At 38.5% G+C, this 14142-nt stretch overlaps 1 protein-coding gene across 13 annotated transcripts in view; it reads right to left on the bottom strand.

Annotated features, from left to right (window-relative positions):
- REV1 (REV1 DNA directed polymerase) overlaps positions 1 to 14142 on the bottom strand; it is a 92291-nt gene that overhangs the window by 70262 nt on the left and 7887 nt on the right. For 2 of the 13 annotated variants that reach the window (XM_070571989.1, XM_070571992.1), the window contains exons 2-3: positions 11808 to 12028; positions 11413 to 11576 (exon numbers count right to left, since the gene is read on the bottom strand). The exons of 9 other annotated variants lie outside the window; for them this stretch is intronic. Coding sequence is in view for 2 of the 4 variants with exons in the window: in XM_070571984.1 (XP_070428085.1) it covers positions 5592 to 5608 (17 nt within the window). In the remaining 2 variants the exon portion in view is untranslated. Of the gene's footprint in view, positions 1 to 5591; positions 5672 to 11412; positions 11577 to 11807; positions 12029 to 14142 lie in introns of those variants that run through there. 2 more of the 13 variants (XM_070571984.1, XM_070571986.1) reach the window with 1 other exon arrangement.

Below are 14142 nucleotides of genomic sequence, written 5' to 3'. Positions count from 1 at the left end.
AAGAAGCCCTAGCAAATAATGAAAAATTACTGGGTCAAGATTTACAAGATGATAAAGGAAACCTGCCACCTCACCTCTCTCCCCAAACTGGGAAAGCTTTTCCCTCTAAGGGTATGTCCCTCTGACAGACAGGGCAATGTTTTTGACACAGTGCTAAGGGAACAAACGTTGGAGTTCAAGGGTCTTTCAAGGACACGAATCTCCAAACTTGGGATTAGAACCCTAGGAGTAAGAGTAAACTGCAAGCAGGCAGATCAAACTGCAGAAAATGTATCCTGTCTTAGATTATTTCAATCTCTGAATGTAAATTAAGGTGATCCTACACTGCTAGTGCCCCAAAGCATCTGGTAGAAACAAATGTAAATCCCCTATGGAAGATGATGACAACATCCTAAACTTTACACATTTCTACCAACAGTTTTGCAAATATAATGTCTGGCACACACACAAAAAATAACTAGACACACAAAGAAGTAAGATCACATGAGGGAGAACCAACAGAAGCAACAAAATAAACAGAACTACAGACTCCAAATACTGAATTTCACAGACTTTAAAATAACTATGCTCATTACTATGTTCAAGGAGTTACAAGACAAGTTTCAGAATACTGGTAAAGAACTGGAACATATAAGAAATAACATACAGTAACTCTAGAATTGAAAGATACAATATCAGAAATTAAGCACTTAATACACAGATAAGAGCAAATAAAGAATAGCTGAAAATCAGTCAGAAGAAGATATCCAGACAAAGCACAGTGGCACAAAAGGATGGAGAACAGGGAAGAAGCGGAAGAGATACAGACCATACTTGAGAAGGTCTAACTTTAATAAGCTGGGGGAAAAAGGAGAAAAACAAATTATATTTGAAGAAACAATGACTCCAACATTCTAAAACTGATTAAGGACATCAAGCCACAAATTCAAGAAGCCCGATGAGCCCCAAGCAGGGGAAAAAAACTAAGAAATCTGTATCTAGACATATAATAGTAAAAATTATAGACAGAGAAAAATCTTAAAAGCTGCCATGGGTGGGAAAAACATAGAGATTCCATTCAAAATACTCAAAATAGGAGCAATTAAATAGACAACTCTCTTTTCAACAAATAATAGAGCCAGAAGACAACAGTGTTGAAAAAAATAATTACTTAGAATTCTATATCCAGAGAAAAATTCAGTCAAGAAAGATGAAATAAAGGTATTTGGGGCAAATAAAAACAGAAGCAAATGCCACCAGCAAACCTGCACTAAAGGAAATCTTAAAGGATCTCTCTTGGGTAGAAGAAAACTTCTCTTAGAAGGAAGGTCAAAAATACAGAAAAAAATACATGGCAAGGAAAACAGTAAATATCTGGCTAAATCAATGTTAAATACTGACTGAATAAAACAACAATCTGTTATTGTTGGTAGAATATACAGAATAAATGAATCAAAAGATCATGAATAAAAGACTAGGGGTAAGAGGAAGTTTTTCTAGTCGAGCCTCTGCCACTAATCAAGTGGTCTCTGTTAAATCTCCACCTCTGGGTCTCAATTACTGTATTATCTCAGTCTCCGCCAATAACTGTAAGAGGTTTGGGGAGTTGACTATTAGAGTTCCGTCAAGCAAAATAAAGAGGTAAACTGAGGAACTACCAGAAATTGAGTTTATTCAGGAATAGCAGAGGAACTGCAATTCGGGAAACACACGCTGCAGCAAGCTACAGGGGAGTCTGCTGAGGGTTTGGGGCGGGCTGCATTCACGGGCAAGGGGTGCAAACAGGGGGAAGTCCAGCCACAGTCCCAGCAGTGAGTTCACTGGCTTGAGGATGGGGAGAGATTCTTCGTGGATGTTCACTGGTCAGGAGATAAGTCTTGGTCTTCTGTGTGCTCCACACAAGACACACTGAAGAACTATTTTCAGAAACTAAATATAAAAAATTAAAACTACTATATCCATATAATTTAGCAGCATAATTCAATTTCAGAAATTTGATTATGTAACAATTTTGATGTTCTACATTTGTTTGTTTTATTTATTTAAGCAGACTCCCTTTTCTTCTTCCAGAAAAGATTTAAGGTAACTTGTCCTATCAAATTCATTTAAATTATGTACAGATTAAGATGGCCCATGACAGTGGATTAGGGGTAAAAATCTAACTGTAAATCTGGTCTTTGCTGAATACTAGGAGTGGCAATTTATCAGCCCTGTCACTGCTGGCTGACATCAATTATATAATTCTCTTTTGTCAGACAATAGATGCTAGATAGCCCAGTATACAGCTGTAGATTACATTTCACAGCATAGATAATTATGGCATGTAAGAAATAATTCAGAGCCCATGTACAGAGGACACCACACTAAAGTACCTACAGATCAAAGCTAATGGAATACTATGGTGTGTAAAGTACCATACTATACTAGGTACTATTGAGACAAATGAAATAGAGGCATTTTCGTATTTCTAAAATTTCACAATCTAAAAAGAAATGAGCACCAATCAAGGAAATACTAGCTCCACAAATGAACTTAAGGGAAAGATGTTACACAGGAAGCGGGGGGGGGGATAAAAACGAACCCTGAGCATAAAGCAAACTACATGACCCAGATCTATAATGCTGGCAAAGAGCAGCGACAGACCAACCTGGCATGTGGCAAAGCTACCTGACAACCTACACTGTAAGGCCTAATGGAGATTCAGGTGACAGGAAGCAAACAAGGAGGTCTGTCACACTTCTGTTGATATATGTAAATAGCATCAAAGACTGTTTATACTACACTCATTTCAGTCAGACCCACAATCATCTCCTGATACTCAAAACATTATAGAATGAAAATATAAAGAACATACTATATATAATAAATTGTTGTTGAATAAAGAAAATGAATTTATATTGAGATAAGGCACGACAGCAGTAGTAATATGTCCCAAGTGTAGTGTACCCCAATATATTAACATTTCAAACTATACCTTAGCATATTTAATCCTATTTTTTATTTCTCTTATTTTAAAATGTCTTTCCAAAGATTCAGTCAAATTCTGTGCTGTTTAATAGATAGCAATATGATACACTCCTTCCCCCAAAAGCAGTACACAGACAAGATTAGCAAATGATACACACTTTCCATGCTAACAAGAACCACACAACAGGCAGGATTAAGTATAAATCACTTAGAGGGTTCTAAAGACTACTGTGCTTGTTTCCTTTGTAGTGTGAACTCAGCAAGTAGCTAACTAAAACCCTATCCTTGGAAACTGCTGTGCCATGAAGTCAATCAGGGCTTAGGTTTCTGCTAACCAGGAAGGATCTTTGCAATAGCGGCTCTGCCTACGCCTCTGAAGCTACATGCAGGGCAGAAGTTCTCCACTCTAAAAGACTGACTTGCTTCTTCAAGTAGGACTTTCCCTAGAATGGAGGAGGGCAATATGTGAAGGTTACCACAGCTGGAGAGAGACAGCCCTCAGAAATAACACACTTTCTTGTTCTCATCATCTCTGTTGCAAGCAACCTTCTGAATTACAACATGTCCTCTTGACTCACCGTGCTAAGATGACAATGCCCTTTATCAACAAGCCATCCAATTATGAAGCCAGACTTGTAAATAAAAATTGCCTTCTAGGGGCTGGCCCCATGACATAGTGGTTAAGTTCACAGGCTCTACTTCTGTGGCCCAGGATCCACAGGTTTGTATCCCAGGCACAGACCTAGCACCACTCGTCAAGCCATGCTGTGGCGGCATCCCACATAAAGAGAAGAAGATTGGCACAGATGTTAGCTCAGCAACAATCTTCAACATCATCATCAAAAACAAAAAAATTGCCTTCTAGTTTTCAGACGAAACTCTTGCAGACTGGGTTCCCAATCTAGTTCCACAGTGCTTGGCGACCTTGAGGAAAGTGATAAACATTTCTGAAACTATAATGCATAATCTAAAATAATCTACCGATTTCTCCTTATCTAGCAGCATTAAAGCAGAAGCCAATTACTGGATTTTTAAAAATGAGTTTAAAAATGGATAAAGAACGAATTCACATATGCAAAAGTACTCTTATCCCTAGCATTTAAGGTATGCCCTCAATAAACACTAGCTACTATTATGCTAATCTACCCTGTCAGGTCACAGAGTGAAAATCAAATGAGACCACATGTGGAAACCCTTTGAAGATTATAAAGTACACAACACTGTTATTTTAAATAAGCTATCCATGGTGTACAACATAATGGAAAGAGCAATAAGATTTAGTGACACAACATCTGGGCTCTAATCTCAGTTCTCCCACTGCCTAGCTACATGACTTGGGGTGAGTCCAAGAGCCTCACATCCCTTCACCTATAAAACAAAGCTAGACTGAGTAGTACTCAGTAGAATCCCTGTGGGACCATGAACTGGATGCAGGGTGGACGTGGCAGGGTGGAAACAGATTTGGGGAGAAAATAGCAAGCAAGTAATGTTTCACTTGCTAAACCCACTTCCATTTTAACAGCCCTGCTTTTTTAAGTTTTAGATTATTTGGGGTTTGAATAGGATTGCTTTTGGAAAAAAAAAAAAAAGCTCAAACTGAAAAAGACTGAAAACTAAAACTAATGAACTAAAAACTAAATCTAAAGACATTTGGGTCTGTTCTTCTGTACCCAAATGTGACTCTATAAAAGGGGCTGGAAATGTTTCTCTCAATCCTTGAAAGATCCATAAACTAAAGTTACCTGTTAGCCCTCAAGTAATGAAATTATAAAGATCAACCAAATTAGAGGCTGTCAGTGCAGTCACGCCCAGCCCCCAGTGTCAACATATAATAACAGCTGGCCAAGTGAGGCAAGCTGATGGCAAATGGAAGAGCAGCTGTACCTATAATGAGCTCAGGGACCCGAATGTCTATAACGCAGAAGATTGCCTGACTCTTCCATTTTCTTAACAGAGATGTTCAAAATTCTATGAAGAGTCTCACGAAGGACCCGATTATTAAAAAATATATATAAATTACTTATGCATACTTTCTCCTAACTTTATTTCATCTTTTGCTGAACATTTACCAGTTCACTCTGGACTTCTAATGTGCATCTGAAGAGGCTATTCAAATCCCACTAAAAAGAACTTCATTCTGTCTTCTTTATTACGATTATTGGTGGATTTTAATACCTACCCATGGAATGCTAATCACCAGGAACAATGATTTTCTGCAAAAGTGGCATTTCATCTATTTCCCATAGAAATATTAACATTATAAGGTTCTAAACAGTTCACACACTAGCAAAATTCCCACTACATATCCAGAAAATGTCCAAATACATATTCATTAGCATTAATCTGTTGGTTACATATCTGTAACTCTAAAGTATATTCACTATTAAGTAATGAAACTGACTTTGAGTGGCTTTTACTCAGTCTCATTACTCTAGTCATATGTACACATATAGGTTTATGTTATCTTCAATTAACAGTTACTTAAGAACTAGTTGCTGAATGAACTGGAATATATAAATGGATATGCAACGGACGAATAAATGTGCATTTTACAGTAGTATAATAATTCATGAATATGACACAAATGCAAAGACAGCCACGTGAGGCCTCCCAGACTAGGCAAGGCTGACATAAAACAAGTCTACCTTGGGCTCACCCCCATATTGCTACTCAGTATCTCTCTTCTTCTTCAGGGCCTCTTTGTTCAGTTTAATTAGCTGTCAATTCTCTCTCTGTTAACAATTAAGGAACTGATTAGTAACTGGCTTAAGATGTGATACATCCCAGAGACATGTGTATTTAAAAAGACTTCTCCATGACCATTTAATAGGGGAAAGCACAGTCTTTTCGACAAATGAAGCTGGGAAAACTGGATATCCACATGCAAAAGAATAAAGTTGGACCCTTATCTTACACCATATACAAAAATTAACTCAAAATGAATCAAAGATCTATATGTAATACCTAAACTATAAAACCCTTAGAAGAAAATATAGGAGAAAAGCTCCATGACATTGGATTTAGCAATGATTTCTTGGATACGACATCAAAAGCACAGATAACAGGGGCTGGCCCAGTGGCACAGTGGTTAAGTTCACACATTCCGCTTCAGCAGCTCAGGGTTTGCTAGTTCAGATCCTGGGTGCAGACGCACGCACCGCTTGTCAAGCCATGCTGTGGCAGGCATCCCACATATAAAGTAGAGGAAGATGGACACAGATGTTAGCTCAGGGCCAGTCTTCCTCAGCAAAAAAAAAGAGGAGGATTGGCAGCAGATGTTAGCTCAGGACTAATCTTCCTTAAAAAAAAAAAAAAAGCACAGATAACAAAAGAAAAAATAAAGGCAGCCTTGATAGTCTAGTGGTCAAAGTCTGGCGCTCTCACCACTTCAGCAGCCCTTACAACTAGGATATACAACCACGGACTGGGGCTTTGGGGAGAAAAACAAAAGAGGAATATTGGCAACAGCTGTTAGCTCAGGGTGAATCCTTCCCTGCAAAAACAAAAAGAAAAGATTCATAGCCAATTGTTAAATACTTTAAAAAAAAAAAAAAAGAAAAAGATAAACTGGACTACTATACCAAAATTTAAAACTGTGTATCAAAACGACATAATCAGCTGAGTAAAAAGGCCATCCACAGAACAGGAGGAAATATTTAAAAATCATCTGATAGGGGCTGGCCCGGTGGCGCAGCGGTTAAGTCCACACTTTTCGCTTCAGTAGCCCGGGGTTCGCCGGTTTGGATCCCAGGTGCAGACATGGCAGTGCTTGGCAGGCCATGCTGTGGTAGGGGTCCCACATATAAAGTAGAGGAAGATGGGTAGGGATGTTAGCTCAGGGCCAGTCTTCCTCAGCAAAAAGAGGAGGATTGGCAGCAGTTAGCTCAGGGCTAATCTTCCTCAAAAGAAAAAAAATCATCTGATAAGGGATTAATGTCTGGAATATATAAAGAACTCCTATGACTTAACAATAAAAAATAAACCAATTAAAAAATAGGCAAAAGAGGGGCCAGCCCTGTGGCCTAGTAGTTAAGTTGGGCACAATCCGCTTTGGTGGCCTGGATTTGGTTCCCAGGCATGGACCTACACCACCTGTTGGCAGCCACAGTGTGGTGGTGACTCACATACAAAAGAGAGGAAGATTGGCAGAGATGTTAGGGTGAATCCTCCTCAGCAAAAAAAAAAAAAAGGCAAAAGACTTTAAATACACATTTCTCTAAAGAGAATATATAAATGGCCGATAAGCACACAAAAATACATTCAACATAACTAATCATTAGTGAAATGCAAATCGAAACCACAATAAGATACCACTCATAACCATTAGGATGGCTACTATCAAAACAACATAAAGTAAATGTTGGCAAGGAAGTGAAGAAATTGGAACCTTGTTGGTGGGAATGTAAAACTGTGCAGTCATTATGGAAAACAGCATGGTGGGTCCTCAAAAAATTTAAAAACAGAACTACCATATGATCCAGCAATTCCACTTTTCAGTATAGGCCCAAAAGAACTGGAAACAGGGTCGTGAAGAGATATTTATAGACCCATGTTCATGGCAGCATTAATCACAACAGCCGACAGGTGAAAGCAACCCAAGTGTCTGCTCATGGATGAATGGATAAAGAAAACATAGTATACACATCCAAATGGAATATTATTCAGCCTTAAAAAGGAAGGAAATTCTGACAAATGCTGTAACCTGGATGAACTTTGAGGACATTATGCTAAGTGAAATAAGCCAGTCACAAAAAAGACAAACTGTATGAATCTCCTTATATGAGGTATCAAGTTGCCAAATTCAGAGATAGAAAGTAGAATGGTGGTTGCCAGAGGCAGGGGGGAGGGGGAATGGGGAGCTATCGTTTAATGGGTGCAGAGTTTCAGTTACACAAGGTGAAAAGCATTCTGGAGATGGATAGTGGTGACAGTTACACAATAATGTAAACATACTAAATGCCACTGAACTCTACATTTAATGGTTAAAATGGTAAGTTTTTTACCACAATTAAAAATTAAATAAGATAAGTTTTCAAAAATAAGCAAAGAAAGTTAAAAAAATAAAAAAGGACTTCTGACACTGGAAACACTCCATAGGCCACTGGGATCACAGAGACTGGCAGGCTACAGGGAAGGATGTAACTAGGATGTTCAGTGGGAGTACAAAGCTGGGAAAGAGGCTATTTTCCAAGAAATCCATACAGCAGTATCTGGGATTTTTTTTCTTGGAGGAGAGGACAGTGGGAGGACGTTTGCAGAATTAATTTACTAGGACCAAGTACTGTCCTGATAAGTGACTAAATGAAGTGCAGGCAGATAGTCACTAGGAAGGTTTGATAAAGCTCCAATGTGCTCTTATTTGTCCTTAAATGGCAAAGCCTTTAACACAAGATAAACAGCTTTTTATGTAACATTTAGATAGAAAAATACAGCTGTTTTGAGATTTCCTTTTGATTCAGCCATAGAGACCATTACTGTCTAAGGCTCTAGTTCTCAGATTGCTCAAGCTATAAGAACACAACAGAGATTCTTGAATTTCACAACGCAGGGAGGTAGACCCTTCTTCTAGACCCATCCCACCAACGAGTCAGGTTCTGACTTTGAAAAGACTCTCACCAAGCTATTAAAAACAAAATTCAGACACCCAAATGAAGGGCATTATGCCCTTGTAACAACTTCCAAGAAGCACAACTACTGGCTCTAGTCTTTACTATATCCTTGCTTTTAGGGATTCTAAACCAAGCTGATAGTTCTCATCCTAAGAAAATACTAATACTACTAATAATAAATCTCATGTATTTAAGATATCTTTGAAAAATATATAAAAATGTCAAATATTTAGATCAGATATCATTCCTAACCTAATAGAACCCTTCTAACACTTTTTACCTGGTTTCCTCACCTTTAGTATACTGAAACATTTTCCAAATACCAATTTTTTCCTGTTGCAATGAAACAATTCCTGTACTATATGATACCATCTCGATCAAACACCAAATAAACACAGAATTCAAAGAACTTTAATTAGCCAAATAACAGTGGCTACAATATACACAGCACTCTCTAAACAACAAATTATAGGTTTAGGTACATAAGCCCTTTCTAGAAGTGAGTCTGATCTTTCCATCTTTTCTTGAGACATTCTCTATTATCCTCCCAGTTCGTGGCTTGTGTTTATACACTGCTTTGTCATGCTGCCAGTAGTCAGGCTTGCTAGGAGTTCCTTTCCAAAAATAGTTTTTCCTTGTCTACTTATAAAAGTAGTACACTTTTATTGCAGAAAATGGGAAAATGCAAGAAACAGAAAAAGGGAGGGGAAAATTACCCATATTCTCACCATTTTTTATTTTTTTTAAAGATTTTATTTTTCCTTTTTCTCCCCCAAGCCCCCTGGTACATAGTTGTACACTTTTAGTTGTGGGTCCTTCTAGTTGTGCTATGTGGGATGCCGCCTCAGCATGGCCTGATGAGCGGTGCCATGTCCGCAGCCAGGATCCGAACCGGCGAAACCTGGGGCTGCTGCAGCAGAGCGCATGAACTTAACCACTTGACAATGAGGCCGGCCCCTCACCATTTTTTAGAAAGTTCACCTGTTGACTGCACTTTGTATTTCCTTCCTTTCAGTAAGTCACTTAATGATGGGGATACATTCTGAGAAATGCATCATTAAGTGATTTTGTTGCTGTGCGAACATCATAGAGTGTCCTTACACAAACCAGGTATTATACGCTATTACACACCTAGGCTGTATGGTAACAATCTTACAGGACACTGTCGTATATGCAGTCCCTTGTTGACCAAAACATCGTTATGTGGCACATGACCGTATTCCTTAAATTTTCAACACTTAAATTCTTTAAATTTAAAAACACCACTAGTAATATCTTACATTTCCGTAGTGCCTTTATTTTTCAAAGGGGTCTTTACATCTACTGTGTATCTTCACAATACATCTATGGAGCAGGCAGGCCAAACGTGGCTATATACTAAAGAATTAACCTTACTAAAAAGAGAGGTCTAGCCTTTGCCCTTGGTTTCTGGGAAGCGATCTCTAAGCCCCCAGAATGTTCTACCTGGTAAAAGCTCTTGGTGTACCTACTAGAATCCTCTACCTATGAGCCACTCCACATAGTCTAACAATGTGATTTATGGTAGAGGCCTTGGGCCATGCACTATCAACCTCCGGAGGGGTTGGAGACCCATGTGGGCAGTCAACCATATTTATATGACCAAACTCCAGTAAAAACTCTGGATACTAAGGCTTGGGTGAGCTTCCCCAGTTGGCATTACTTTGTATTGTCACTCTTTATTGCCAGAAGTTAGCGCAGTCCCAGACTCCAGCAGGAGAGGACAACTGGAAATTCCACACACAGAACTCTCCTGTGTGCCCCATACACCTTTTCCCCTGGCTGGTTTTAATCTGTATCCTTTCACTGGAATAAATCTTAACTATGAGTACAATGGGAGTTTCAAGAGTTCTGGGTCCTTCTAGTGAATTACTGAACTTGAGGGTGGTCTTGGGGATCCCCAAACTTGCAGTTGGTGTCAGAAGTAAGAGTGGTCTTTGAAGTCCCAAACTCTGGAGTATTTTGCCCTCCAGAATTCATTCTCCCTTTCTTTCTTCTAGTTACAGAACACCTCTCCCACCCCTCTTAGTGGGGAGCAGAGCTGCCCACTAGAAAATATATTTCCGAGGCTCCTTTAAAATCGGGAGTGGCCATGTGACTAAGTTCTGGCCAATGGAATGTGAGCAGAGTAATGTCTACAAAAATCTGTGCCATATTCTTAAAGGAAGCTGTTTACTTCTTTTTCTGGAATGCAACTGTGAGGTAACTTGGCTCACCCATAAGGAGGAGGACAATACCCAAGGGATGGCTAAGAAAACCGAAGGAACCTGGGACCCTGAATAAGCTAAAAAAAAAAAAAAAACGAAAGAAGTCACTCGCCCACGGTGAACTGCCCACCTACTATTACAGGAGAGAGAAAAACTTCATTATTGTTTGCATCATTGTGTTTTGAAGTCTCCGTTACAGCAGCTTAGCCTGTACCCTAGCAAACGTAAGTACACTTCAGCATTTTAACACCATGATTTAGAGCCAATATTTAAACAAACTACAGAAATATAAAAAGAGAGACAAACAAGAAGATGTATAAGAAAAATATCTGAATATATTAAAGCCGAAAATGTGTAACAAATATTTGCAATGTCCCAATTCGAGGTTGATTTTATTAAAAGTTTCTATCCCAAACAATTCACTATAATAAAATTTTCTCTCTCTTATCTTCTTGGTTATTCATAACAAAAATATAAAAAGATGACTGATTTAACAAATCAGTCATTTGAATATAAGCTGAAGGAGGCATTCTAAACGAATTACTAATAATTTTCTTCCCTGTAATTACAAATTTCCATAGAAGGGAGAGAAAAGAAATGAAAACACTGTTTTAATAAAGTAAAAGAACCACCTTCTCTGGGTTTCCGGAGTGCAGTGAAATTAACTGGTTTCCAAACACCTTCACCTCCTCCTGACTTCCTGAACTCCAAACTACATGGGCCAACAGCTTATTAAACATCTCCGCTAGGAAGTTCCACACAAATCTCAGCGTCTGCATGTCCAAAAGGGATCAAGCTACAAAGGAAAATAAAAGAACGTTCTGGAGGTGATAGAAGAAGGAATAAAAAGCCAGTGATCTTCAGTAAGGAGAAGTGGCATATTCTCACAGGAAAGCCAAATGATTATCTGTAGAAAAGTTCAAGGTGGCAGTAAATCAAGGAGTCCAAAAGCCAAACAAAAGTTTATAACAGGGACAGAACTTAGCTGGAGAATAAAGGAGGAATATCAAAGAAAAGTAGATTGTACCTTGAGCTGTGGTTCTCATACTTGAGCATGCATCCAAATCACTTGGAGGGCCTGTTAAAACAGACTGCTGGGCCCCAACTCCAAAGTTTCTCATTCAGGAGGTCTGGAGTGGGGCTGGGAATCTGCATTTCTAAAAAGGTCCCAGGTAATGCTGACGTAGTGGGTCTGAGCACATACTCTTAGAATGACTGATTTTGCCTGTAGTGTATCTAGAGTGATAACTGAGAACAGAAACAAGTACAGAGAAGTTCAGAGGTAATGAGACTATGCTGAGTAGAAAGAATGTTGCTACAACATGCACTAAGTAGAAAGAATTTCACAACATGAGTACAGCAGTCCCCCTTATCTGAGGGGGACACATTCCAAGACCCCCAGTGGATGCCTGAAATGGCGAATAGTATTGAACCCTATATATACACTATTATTTCCTATACATACATACCTATGATAAAGTTTAATTTATAAATTAGGTAGAGTAACAGATTAACAAAAATAATAAAATAGAACAATTATAACAATATACTATAATAAAAGTTACCACAGATCTTAACAACCTCAGCATACGATTTTTTTTCCTTTCCTTATTAAGTCAAGAACTTTCACCTTTTCACTTAAAGAAAGCAATTTACAGCTTCTTTGTGGCATAGCTGAATTGCTGGCATCTCTACTCTTGCCCTTCTGAGGAGCCATTATTAAGTAAAATGAGGGTTACCTGAACACAAGCACTGTGATACAGTTGATCTGATAACCAGATGGCTACTAAGCAACTAATGGGCAAGTAGTGGATACAGCGTGGATACAGTGGACAAAGGGATGATTCATGTCCCGGGTGGGACAGAAAGAGATTTCCTTGTGCTACTCAGAATGGCTCACCACTTAAAAATTATGAATTATTTCTGGAATTTTCCATTTAATATTTTCAGACTGCTGTTGACCACAGGTAACTGAAACCATGGGAAGCAAAATCACAAATAAGGGGGGACTACTGTAAATGCAACTCACTAGTTGAAGGTCTTGATTAAATTACAGGTAATAAGATCTCTCCTGTCCTGTACCTCCCACTCTGTCTCCCCCAAGATTCCAGGTCTGATTCAGTAGTTTACTCCATATTCACTGAACATTTACTATAATTCGTAGCTTTCAAGGTGAGTAAAGTAAGTATAAACCATAAACCAAAATTATCTATTAAATAACAAAGATTTGCATAAAACTACATACAAGAGCCTATATTAGAGGCACTGACAAAAAGCAATAAATGCAGAAAAAACAGCAGTAAATCTCATGTTGGAAAGAGACCCAAGAAGGCTCCAATGAAGAGGCAGGTCTGAGCTGAGAACAATGGGTCAGATTTTAACGGCAGGACGAGGTGAGGGGAGGATTTCAGGAAGGAATTCATGAGCAAAAACAAAGAAAAAAGAAAGCTGTTTAGGCCACATTCTGACACTGACTCACGGACAGAGGCAGGGACAGATGAACTAATTAGGTAGCTGAGCAAGTACAACAAAAGACCCTGATTATCACACTGAGAAATTTGAACCCTACTTTGTAAAAGTTCGGAAAGGAAGCATAAATTTGCATATGTAAATAACGGGGGCTGAGGATGGCTGCACACAGACAGGGAAAGGTTCCAGCTCCTGAGCCTAATCTCCACCAAGATCTACAAATCTGTCTTAGCAGAAGCCCTGATCTTGTGCATTCCATCCACACACGGCACTGCATCTGCAAACTCACAGGATAAACTGGCATATATTACGACATACAACTAAAAACAAATTCCTCTGAGTAAGTACAATTCAAAAATACGGTTTTCTCTCAAATCCTTATGTTAAGCATAACTCCAAGTGAAAATAAAGGGAGGAGAATGTTTAAGAAATTGCCACTACTTTTATCTTCTTGGCTTTTTTCCCCTTGCTTCATGCCAAGAATTTCCTATCATATAATAAAAATAACACCAACAACAAAAACCCTACTACTTTTTAAGATGATATGACATTCTAAGGAGATGCCATATTCTTCAAAAGACACCAGAAGTCTTTTTCAATGTAACTGTTTATTTAGCACTCTATACCTTAAGTAATAGATTCTATTTCTGGGAAACATTCAATGAGTTCCAAGAGAATATAACATAACCTTTAAGTGACAATCAGAAATAAGATTTTCTATTGAACATAAACAATACACAAAAGAACACTATTAACCTTCAACATCATAAACTTGAACAGCTTAACTTCAGCTGGAGAGCTAAAATTCAAAATGCAATTAAGTTACTAAAACATTTTACAACTCTAATAACAAATACATTATAAACACCTCCACCTCACTAACAAAAATCTCA

The sequence above is a fragment of the Equus przewalskii genome, chromosome 14, assembly GCF_037783145.1.
Source record: "Equus przewalskii isolate Varuska chromosome 14, EquPr2, whole genome shotgun sequence".
NCBI lineage: Eukaryota > Metazoa > Chordata > Mammalia > Perissodactyla > Equidae > Equus > Equus przewalskii.
Note: the sequence above shows the minus strand (reverse complement) of the source record. Positions and strands in the feature narration are given on the sequence as shown.